General features: G+C 38.4%; 1 protein-coding gene and 1 long non-coding RNA gene across 23 annotated transcripts in view; one reads left to right on the forward strand and one right to left on the reverse strand.

The window, feature by feature from the left end:
* The window catches only part of LOC309626636, a 1,318,538-nt gene that overhangs the window by 1,122,680 nt on the left and 183,464 nt on the right, over positions 1 to 12,394 (forward strand). The window lies entirely within an intron of this gene.
* The window catches only part of TTLL5 (tubulin tyrosine ligase like 5), a 312,036-nt gene that overhangs the window by 295,575 nt on the left and 4,067 nt on the right, over positions 1 to 12,394 (reverse strand). For all 22 annotated transcript variants that reach the window (XM_082387533.1, XM_082387536.1, XM_082387511.1 and 19 more), the window contains one exon: positions 7,905 to 8,011. In XM_082387533.1, coding sequence (XP_082243659.1) covers positions 7,905 to 8,011 — 107 coding nt within the window. Of the gene's footprint in view, positions 1 to 7,904; positions 8,012 to 12,394 lie in introns of those variants that run through there.

Below are 12,394 nucleotides of genomic sequence, written 5' to 3' on the forward strand. Positions count from 1 at the left end.
GCTCCATTTTTGCACATAAAAAGCCAAAGCCTCATCAACTGCTGGGGACCAGGACTGCACCCGATTCTCTGACTGTTCTGCAGTGCTTGCCCCAGGCCACAGAGAAGATGATTGGTCAGGTGTGTGGAAAAATAAAGAATGATTACGTGGGGACTGGGGGAGAAGGGGAATAATAAAAGAAAGAGTATGTCTCTGGAGTCAAACTGCCGGGGTTCAAATCCTGGCTCTACTACTTCCTGCCTGCTGTCTTAAATAAGTTATTTAATTTCACTATGCTCAATTTCCTCACTTATAAAATGGGGTTGATAACAAAGGTACTTCTCTCACAGGGTAGTTAAAAGCACTAAATCAGTTAATACACGTAGAGCTTTTAGAATAGGAAAGCTTGCTGATATGGGAATTCCCTGGCTGTCCGGTGGTTAGGACTCAGCGCTTTCACTGCTGTGGCCTGTGTTCAATCCCTGGTTGGGAAACTAAGATCCGCAAGCTGCATGGTACAGCCCCCCGAAAAAAGAAAGCTTGCTGATACATAGAAAAAAATTTTCATACAGTAAAAAAGTAAACACATAGTAAAATAGCTACTAATACATATATAAATACATAGTATAATACACAGTAAATTATACATTTTATATAGCAAGTTAAAAAATAAGAATGCTATTAATACTCTTTCTCCTACTTCTCCTAATATAGAAGTAAAATGCAGTCATCACTGTGCTCAGTGGCAGACCTGATTCTCGTGGTATGTAAGCAGTGACCACCTACTTCTTTTTTTTTTTTTAATAAATTTATTGATTTATTTATTTTTGGCTGTGATGGGTCTTCCTTGCTGCGCGGAGGCTTTCTCTAGTTGAGGCGAGCGGGGGCTACTCTTTGTTGCGGTGCACGGGCTTCTCATTGCGGTGGCTTCTCTTGTTGAGGAGCACGGGCTCTAGGCACGCGGGCTTCAGTAGCTGTGGCGTGCAGGCTCAGTAATTGTGGCTCGCAGACTCAGTAATTGTGGGTTGGGGGCTCTAGAGCGCAGGCTCAGTAGCTGTGGCGCACGGGCTTAGTTGCTCCGCGGCACGTGGGATCTTCCCGGACCAGGGCTCGAACCTGTGTCCCCTGCATTGGCAGCGGCTTCTTAACCACTGCGCCCCCAGGGAAGTCCCTGGCCACTTACTTCTAATCCAAACCAACTAACTATAACCCAACTCGGATACACTGAACATGTTCTAAAAGGGAAGTGCGAGAGAGGCAGGGTGGAATGATGGAAAGCAACTGTGACTGCTATAGGGATTTCACCCCACATTCATGCTCTGTGTCCAATGGCCCTACAACCAGTAATGCTGCTTACCAGCACATATTAGACCAGAGATTATAAAATGGTAACCCAGGAGCCAAATCCAACCTACAGACACAGTTTGTCCATCCCTCGTGGTGTTTTCAGTATAAAGTTGAATTACTTGCTAAACTTTTAAGATTGGAAGAAGTCACATAAAAATCTAGATTTCTAGGTTTCTCCTGAAATAGCTGGTAAGCCTGGGCTCCCTCTCCCTAGCGAGGGTCAAATGGAGAACTGCAACTACAAACTGAACCTGTTCAACTGTTCATGACAGAACCACCTTCGCCATGTTTTCTTCCATAAAAAAACAAGAGGCAGGGCACGGTCCTGCTAGCAAACTGCAAAACACCCAACATCTAAACCTCTGAACACACACGCATCTCATCAATTCCACTATGAGACTGTAGAATTTCCTCTTCAACAACTCACATGCATCGCAGGGGACAATCTGAAGAACTAGGACCCCTGGCAAGTTCCAGGACTGACTGTAGCAGAGTAAAGACAATCAAGGAACCAATAATCTGTCAGCACAGAAGCACCTAGGAAGTGGTGAAGTGCCCTAAGGGGTTTGGTCCAAACTAGCATGGGAAACTAGAATGAAGATAAAACTAACATTCTTTTGACTTTAGAATACAAGAATAACCCCTTCGATGGCAACACAGTGTATCTTTGCCTTACTGTCAGAAAACTGGGTCCTTACGTGCACAGTTGAATATGGCTGTCACTAGCCACATGTAACTTGAGCACTTGAAATGTAACTACTGTGACAAAGGAATTGAATTTTTCATTTTATTTAACTTTAATAAATTCTAGTTTCAATTTTAAAACTGATACTCAATTCAGTTATTGGAAAACTTGTCTGGAACAACTTGAACATAGGAATTGACTACAATTTCAACTATAACATTTATGAAATCTAAATACAGACCAAATGCTTCCAATGAAAATTTTGCACCATATGGAGATGTACTAAAAGTGTACAATACACACTGGATGTAAAATATCATAACGATTTTTTTATGCTGAGTAAAAGTGGAAATGATAATTTGGATTAAATAAAATATATTATTAAAATTAATTTCACCTATTTCTGCTTACCTTTTTTGATAACGCTACTGAAAAATTACATATACAGCTTGCATCATATTTCTGTTGGACAGTGCTAGTCTATACAAATCCAAATTTATGAAACTGACACATTCAGAGGCAAAATACAAAATACTTCATTCTAGGAAAAGATTAAATTGAAAATATCTGTTTCCCCTAAAATGCAATCCCAGGACTTCCCTGGTGGCGCACTGGTTAAGACTCTGTGCTCCCAATGCAGGGGGCCCGGGTTCAATCCCTGGTCAGGAAACCAGATCCCACATGCTGCAACTAAGAGTTCGCATGCCACAACTAAGGAGCCCACGTGCCACAACTAAGGAGCCGGCAAGCCGCAACTAAGGAGCCTGCCTGCTGCAACTAAGACCCAGCACAACCAAATAAATAAATAAATAAATACTTTAAAATAAATAAATAAAATAAAATAAAATGCAATCCCATTTACACGTTCAAACTATATACAATTTTGAAAAAAACATGGATATGGTGAGAAAAAAACCATACTCCTGGAATATTTCACAACTAAAGCATATGAAATCTTATTGTATCCAAAATATTAACAGTGAATTCAATGAAACATTTAATAGATAACAGAAAAAACAAGGTTGGAATCTAACACTCTAAGAGCAACAGAAGATAACTAATGCCCCAGATACACTTCTCAAGGGGATTTAACTCAGTATTATGATCTGAGCAGATCTATGTCAGCTATTTAAGAGAGAGAGAGAAAAAAAAAATAGACCAAGAGTGTTTAACAATTCCGAAATCTGAGGTAGCAACTAACAAAACTCATTCAAATTGTTCTTTTCATAAAGGAAGGTGAAGAAAATTATTAAACCTCAAGGAATTGGGGATATACAGAAAATTCAAAAACAGAGTTTGAGAAAAAAGTTTAGTGGCTTCTTCCTTAAACACAGGAAGATGTATAGGAAAATAATCCAAAGACTTATAGGTTCTAGAAAATAGTGATTGCTTGAATAATGGCATGATTACATTGATGGATGCTAATTTCCAATAAATGTTAGGTATTCTAAAAAGGAAGGGTCTATTGCCACAAAATACATGGATTCATTTATGTGACAAACAAACCAAAAGAAGTATGCTGGGGGGGAGGATTATTTACTTCTGTTGTTTTTACGCACCTTTGATGTTTTGACTCTAATCATATTTAGCGGGAGATTCTCAGCAAATGTTAGTAAATCTTCAGAGACTCCAGCTTCAGAGAACATGAATGAACCATGTCCCTTTAAGTGGTAACCTAGCAACTTGCTGAGGGGATTAGAACACCACGACCCTTGGGGAGAGAGGAGAATTCAAATCCCAGAAGCAGGTGCTCACCGTCCTTTGAACTCTGGCTTATTATGGTTCAAGGACAGACCTTAAAGTCATCTCAAGGTAGAGCAGATCCTGTTCAACAAATAGAGTAAGCAGCACAAGTTTTGAATGCCTACTGTGTGCTGAACATTAGTGATCTCATTCTTACAATGCCTGCAAGGTAGCTATTATCTCCATTTTACTAATAATGAAATGGATTAAGAGAGTTTAAGTGATTGCACAAGACTCACAGCTAGTAAATGCCAAAGCTGGGATCTGAAATATTGACTGAGAACCCACGTATAGACTCTTTCCACCATATCACACAAAAGTTTGGATCCATAGTATGTAACCTTTGAAGACAGCTACAGGCTAACACCAGGATTCAGAGCACTGCTTAAAGTCAAAGAGGAGTGGAGATAAATGAAATTAAGAATAGAAAAACAATAGAGAAAGTAAGCAAAATAAAAAGTTTGCTCTTTAAAATGATTCTCAAAATTGACAAACTTTTAGTTAGACTGACTAAAAACAAAGAGAAAAGATTCAAATTACTAAAATCAGAAATGAAGGTGGGGACATTACTACTGTATTACAGAAATAAAAAGGATTATAAAAGAATACTATGAACAACTGTATGCCAACAAAATTAGATAAACTAAATAAAATGGAAAAAAACCTAGAGAAACACACAAACTACCAAAACAGACTCAATAAGAAATAGAAAATAGAATAGACAAGTAGAGGTTGAACCAGTAATCAAAAACCTTCCAACAAAGAAAAGCTAAGGACTAGATGCTTCACTGGTGAATTCTATCAAACATTTAAAGAATTGACACCAATCCTTCTCAAACTCTTCCAAAGAGGAGGAAGGAACTCATTCTATGAGGGCAGCATTACCCTGATACCAAAGCCAGACAAAGACATCAAAAGAAAAGAAAATTACAGAACAATATTCCTTATGAATATAGATGCAAACATCCTAAACAAAATACTAGCAAACCAAATTCAGCAGCATATTAAAAGGACTATATACCATGCTCAAGTGAGATTTATCTCAGGAATGCAAGGGTGGTTCAATATACAAAAGTCAATCGATGTAATACACCACATTAATAAAATGAAGGAAAAAAAACATAGAATCATCTCGATTGATGCAGAAAAAGCATTTGACAAAATGCAACACCACTGTAAGATAAAAACACTCAACAAAGGAATAGAAGGGAACTTCCTCAACATGATAAAGGGCATTTATGAAAACCCATAGCTAACATCATACCGAATGGTGAAAGACAGAAAGCTTTCCCCCTAAGATCAGGAAGAAGACAAAGATGCCCATTTTCACTTCTATTCAACACTGTACTGGAAGTTCTAGCCAGAGCAATTAGGAAAAAGAAGAAGAAAAAGAAAGAGAGGGAGGGAGGGAGGAGGTATTCAGGTTAGAGAGGAAGAAGTAAAATCTCTATTTACTGATGACATGATCTGGTATAGAGATAATCCTAAAGAACACACACACACACTCTCACTATTAGAGCTAATAAATGAGTTCAGCAAGGTTTCAGGATACAGGATCAGTATACAAAAAATCAATAGTAAGGCTTCCCTGGTGGCGCAGTGGTTGAGCATCTGCCTGCCAGTGCAGGGGACATGGGTTTGAGCTCTGGTCCGGGAAGATCCCGCATGTCGCAGAGCAGCTAAGCCCGTGAGCCACAACTACTGATCCTGCGCTCTAGAGCCCACGAGCCACAACTACTGAGCCCACGTGCCACAACTACTGAAGCCCGTGCGCCTAGAGCCCGTGCTCCACAACAAGAGAAGCCACCACAATGAGAAGCCTGCGAACCACAACAAAGAGTAGCCCCCACTCGCTGCAACCAGAGAAAAGCCCTCGCGCAGCAATGAAGACCCAACGCAGCCAGAAACAACAAATAAATAAAATAAAATAATAAAATAAATTTATTAAAAAAAATCAATAGTATTTCTATACACTGACAATGAACAATCCAAAAATGAAATTGAGAAAGCAATTCCATTTATAATAGCATCAAAAAGAATAAAATATTGAAGAATAAAGTTAACCAAGGAGCTACAAGACTTGCACACAGCAAACTATAAAACATTGCTACAGGAACTAAAGAAGACCTAAATAAATGGAAAGACATCCCATGTTCACGGACTGGAAGACTTAACACTAAGATGGCAATACTTCCAAAAGCAATTTACAGATTCAATGTACTCCCTACCAAAATCACAACAGCCATTTTTGCAGAAATGAAAAAGCTGATCCCAAAATTCATATGGAATTGCAAAGGACCCTGAATAGCAAAAAAATTTTGAAAATGAAGAACAAAGTTAGAGGACTCACACTTCCCAATTTCAAAACTTAGTACAAAGATACAGTAATAAAAATAATATGGCACTGGTATAAGGATAAACAAACAGACTGACAGAATATTAAGAGTCCAGAAATAAACCCATACATCTAATGGTCTACTGATTTTCAACAATAGTGCCATGATCATTCAGTAAGGAAAGAATAGTCTCTTCAACTAATCATGCTGGGGCAACTGGATATCCACATGTAAAAGAATGAAGGTTGACCCTTATCTCACACTATATAAAAAAGTTAACTCAAAATGGAACAAAGACCATTTAGCTCTAAATTTAAGAGCTTAAACTATAAAAGTCTTAGAAGAAAGCACAGGGATCATGACTTTGGGTTAGGCAATGGTTTCTTAGATATGACACCAAAAGCATAAGCAATAAGAGAAAAAGTAGATAAATGGAACATCATCAAAATGAAAAACTTTTCCCCATGAAAGAACACTATCAAGAGCATGAAAAGACAAACCACAAAGGAAAAAATATTTGGAAATCATTTTTCTGATAAGGGTCTAGTATCCAGAATGTATAAAGAACCCTTACAACTCAACAACAAAAAGATAAGCAACCCGATTAAAAAATAGGCAAAAACCTTGACAGACATTTCTCCAAAGGAGATTATATAAATGGCCAAAAGGAACATGAAAAGCTGCTCAATGTCATTAATCATTAGGGAAATGCAAATCATAACCACAATAAGATACCACTTCACACCTATTAGTATAGCTATATTCTAAAAAACAGAAAACAACGAATGTTACTGAGGATATGGAGAAATTGCAACTCTCATATATTGTTGGTGGGAACGTAAAATTGTGCAGTCACTGTGGAAAATCCTTTGGCAGTTCCTTAATAAGTTAAACATAGAATTACCATACAACTTAGCAATTCCATTCCTCGGTATATACCCAAAAGAACTAAAAACAGGTGTTCAGACAAAAACTTGTGCATGAATGTTCATAGTAGCACTACTTACAAGAGCCAAAAGCTGGAAACACTTATCCATCAACTGATGGATAAACAAAATGTGGTATATCCATACAATGGGATGTTATTCAGCCGCAAAAAGGAATGAAGTATTGACGTATGCTAAAACATGGATGAACCTTGAAAACATTATGCTAAGTGTAAGAAGCCAGACACAAAAGGCTAAGTATTGTATGAGTCCATTTATATGAAATATCCAGATTAGGTAAAGCCATAGAGACAGAAAGATTAGTGGTTGCCAGGAGCTGGGATAAGGGGGTTGGGGAGTGACTGCTTAATGGGTACAGGGTTTACTTTTAGATGAAAATGTTCTGGAACTAGATAGTGGTGATGGGTGCACAGTACTGTGAATGTACTAAATGCCACTGAGTTGTATACTTTAAAATGGTAAGAACGGTAAATTTTGTTACGTGTATTTTACCATAATTATAAAAAACAGTTATCGTTAAACTTACTGTGATAATCATTTCATGATGTATGTAAGTTAAATCACTATGCTGTACACCTTAAACTTGTACAGTGGTGTATGTCAATGATCTCTCTATAACACTGGAAGAAAAAAACAAAAAAATAAACACATGTACATGTAATTCTAAAAAAAAAAGAGGAAAAACAATTTAATATGCAGAAAACAATTTAAGAAATCACAAATAATCCTTTCAAGTATAAAAAAATCAATAGAATATTCTCATGAGCAAGGCCCTTTCCCTAACTAAATATGGTTATCACTTTTCTGTAAGACGAGGTTGTCAGGGCCATGCCCAGCCCTGCCCTCAGTGGGGAAGGTCACACCTACCTCCAATCACTCGAATACCGTTGTCCTTTGTCAAAACAGCCTCAGCATGGAACACCAGAACTGGAATTCTCCTGCAGCCTCCGGTCCACACGATGCATGGATGATCTCTACAACCGTAACAAAAGGCTTTATGAATCTACAGCTCAAAATCTGAATTAACAACTGAAGCACATCACTGTGGTTTGCTGCTGAGCAACTTTCCCCTTCTTCTGGAACAAGCATCCCAAATGTCCTATGGGAAACCATTCATCGCCCATTCTTAGTCAGATGGTCTGTTTAAGATTAACTCCGTTCCTGTTGCAGGGATGGGCCTTGACTGGCTTCGGCCAATCAGGGTTTTCCATCCCCCAGTTATAGTTACTGGTTCAGGGATGAGGACATAAACCAGCTGGAGCCAGTGTGTCAGGAGATATGTCGTGTGACCCTCTAAGAAAGCGACGCTTTCTCTTCTGTAGCAGCTGCAGGAGAGGTGGCCTCCTCCCCTTGATGGTGTAAGAGAATGAGGGCTGGAAGTGCAAATGTCATTTTGTGACCTTGGAAGGAGAGCGTGGAGCTGTTGGTAAAGGAGAAAGTCTGCGGGAGCCTGACTGAAAGAACAAGAGAAATGAGATCCTGAGTGGCAAATGTGCAGTTGCAGAATCAAGCCTTTCCTAAATATGAGTTCATAAATTCCCTTTATTATTTAGGACAATTTATGTCTTAGTCCCTGGCACAAATAAGAATCCTAATTAAAATAGTCACAATAATTGACAGACCACTTTTACACCCTATAGTCCCTTTTTAAGCCAATTTGATGATCCATCCTAAGATTCTGAGCTAGGAACCCTAAATTAATACAAGTACCCCAGTTAAAACCACATATTTTAAAGGAAGCCTATACCAAAAGGAACAATGTTTTCCTCCAGAAAAGGACCTCTGATTTTATTCTCTTCCTATCTTCCAGAAATCTCTGTTTAATCAATCTCAGACAGATGTGTATTTATTCACAGATTAGAAAACTCTCCAACTGTCTTAGTGCATGAAGGTAGGAAAGGAAAGAAATGACCTGAGTCCCTACTATGTGTCAGGAATTACGCTAAGAGCTTTCACATGTTATCTCACTTAATCCTCTTGCCTGCACTATGAACTGAAGAAAAGGTGTTCAGAGAGGTTGAGCAATTTGCTTAAGGTCATACAGCTGGTTAAGTAAGGGAACAGGTATTTGAACCCAAGTGTCTGTGCTCTTTCCACCCTTCCATCTCCCTAATCACACATTTCAGTGATTTTTTGTATAAACACCTTAAACTCAACCCTTTGGGAACTGAAATTAATCAATTCCTTATATGGAATAAGATCCATTTAGCCAAGATTCAGGCTGCTCTCAAAAACTCACATGACCACACCCCTTAACAAAGGCCATACCACAAACCTCAGGGCCAAGTTAGACTCTCCCAATACAGGTTTAAACAGATCCACGCTTTAAATGCACAGGCTGACAGGCTACCAATCTTAGAGGTGAGGCAGCCTTTAGACTTGGGATGAGCTGCCAAGAGCTTTACTGAGGAAAGCAGAGAACACCATACCTAGTTCATTTCCTGGTTTCTAGAAATGGAATGTGGATGCTTATTTTTCTTGCGATTTGACTTGGGTGACAGTGCCCATTTGTGAGAAATTGGTGTTTATAGGGTGCAAGAAGGATTTTTTTTGTGTGGTTTGCTTGCTTTTTAATCTTAAACACCTGTAAAAGGTGGGTATAGGGCCAGATGATTCCTATGCTCTCTTCCAACTTTAATTTTTTTCACTATATTTCTAAGTCAGAGGACAGAGGAAAAATTAGGCAGCCTAAACTATCAAGTCTTAGACAGAAACTCTGGAAACTATCGAAAGTTCCTTGTCAATCCATCTCTAGCTGCAAACTGGCACCACTGTGCCTTAGCACTTACAAACAATGGATTACGGATAAAAGGTAAAAATGCCTGATGAGAGTCAGAAACACAATAAACATACACAGCTGACAAGAGACACGGCCTTAACCATACTATCTATAGAAAGCCAAATCCCTGACACAGAATCTTTTCACTTACAACCTCTGAAAAGAGAAAAGAGGTAGTAGACAAATCATTAGTTCAGTAAGGTCGACCCAAACACGCTTAAGGCAGACGTTGCATTGTCATTAAAAGCATGCTCCCACCAGGTGGTGCTAAAGGGAAAAGATTCAAAATGATTAGGAAGCTGAAAATTGGGACTTTAAATTTTCATTTACACCAGAAACTGGTACATATTAAGAAATTATGCTTTTACAGACATGAAAGAACAAAAAACTTGGATGACTAATAACCAAAGTAGACCAGTTTTATGGTTTACTTTACTGAAAGCCTAAGAACATTTTGGTTTTTTTTTTTTTTTTAAATATAATCATATACTTGTGTGTATGTGTGAGGGTATAGAGCCCTACCCTTCTTTTTTTTTTTTTTTTTTTAAAGATTGATTGATTGATTGATTGATTGCTATGTTGGGTCTTCGTTTCTGTGCTAGGGCTTTCTGTAGTTGCGGCAAGCGGGGGCCACTCTTCATTGCGGTGTGCGGGCCTCTCACTATCGTGGCCTCTCTTGTTGTGGAGCACAGGCTCCAGACGCGCAGGCTCAGTAGTTGTGGCTCACGGGCCCAGTTGCTCCGCGCAAGTGGGATCTTCCCAGACCAGGGCGCGAACCCGTGTCCCCTACATTAGCAGGCAGATTCTCAACCACTGCGCCACCAGGGAAGCCCCCGTTTTGGTTTTTAAGAAGCAATTTCCTGAGTAATAGATATTATTCACTCCTGGGATCCAGCCTACATAACTCAAAGCCTCGGTGCCTCATTCATACCAATGTCCCTGCTGGAAATGCCTTCCCCACTTCTCTCTGTTCATTTAATCCCACTCTCTAAAGCCCAGCTCAACTCACCACCTCCTTGGAGCCTTCCTTAGCTCCTCCAGCCCACAGTGATGTATTCTTTCTCTGAACTGTAGCACTCGCTACATAATCATTTGTTGATGATCTTTGTAACTGATCTAAAGCCAGCTTTTACAATCAGAATTAAATATTTTTTTTAGTGACTAAAGAAACCTTACATCAAATTAACGTTTCCACATCTCTATATAAATTTATATTTGGGAACCCCAAACAAAATACAGAAAAAGAGCCCCTTTACATTTACTATTTGAAATAATGCCATGCAAAACAAGGATGCCTGGACAGTTTCTAGCTCTAATGTCCAGGACTGCAAGGCATCAATACTTTAATACAGCCTAGAGTTCTGAGCAGATCTAGCAGATGTCCATGGATATATATCTTTGGATCAAGTCAACATCCTTAGATGATTTAAGACCTTCTAACTTCCAAAACTTTAAAAATGTAAGCATGTTGTTCCAGGTGTGAACAAGATTGACTTAAGATTCCTAATGTATAAAACAAGTATCTGATAGACATGAGCTAATGGAACATTAACAATCAAAACTCAACAATAGGAGTTTAAAAGGAAGAGGAGCATAAGGTCTGTGAATTTGGATGGGGAGGGCGGGGGGAAGGTGGAATGACACCTGTATTTTCACTAACTTCTACTAGAAATTTAATGTTTCTCAATTACGAATACAGGCACCAAACACAGTAGTAATAGTATTACCTGTGTTTTTTACTCTATCTGAAATTACAGATTTTTTTATACCAAATTACAGTTGTTGCAGACATCTCAAAATATCACTGACATTTATCACTGCTTATAAGTTATGGTAGTTATTAAAATTGCCACTAGATCACCTGTGATTACAGTCTTCTCATCTGGTGTGATGAGGATGGACAACAATTTGGCAACTCTCCACTCTCAAGCAATCATTCAGCTACCAAATGGTGACATTTCACAGTGGTGATCCAGACATCTATGATGTTTCTTGGTATTCCCCACTTTTAAGTGTTAATCAAAGACCACCCAAGTATGATGGTCTCATGCAAACTAAGCAAAAACAGTCTTCATGTTGCTGTCTTTAGAAAATAAAATCTAACTTTCTCATGTTTTAAATGAATGATCTTGTTATTTAATGTATTAATAAAGATGTACATATTACTATACCACAAGTTTGGTTTTTTAAAAAATTCTGATAACTGCACTTCAATGCAATTGGTATTCTTTGTAATGAAATGTATTTTAAGCACTTAAAAGACCTAAGGTGATCTAAAGCATGAAGCCTCCATTTATTTACTCATTAAGTTAGTCACTCAGTCAGCAAGCATTTATTGGGTGCTTACTAAAATATTAGGTTGAACCACCTAAAATTCTCAATATTTGACTGTTTTTGACCTACCAAAATAGCAATTTCATACAGTTCAACCTAATACTTGTTGGGCCCAACCTATAAGCCCACTAATAAAAGAGACAGTCATGAAGTAAAAGATCTTGAATCAGAAAGATTGATGTTTGAAGCAGAAGTTAAAATTTTTGTGAAGTGGGTAAGAGGCAGCACACAGAAAACAAAAAGT

Source organism: Balaenoptera borealis (assembly GCF_965194805.1).
Source record: "Balaenoptera borealis genome assembly, chromosome: 3".
NCBI lineage: Eukaryota > Metazoa > Chordata > Mammalia > Artiodactyla > Balaenopteridae > Balaenoptera > Balaenoptera borealis.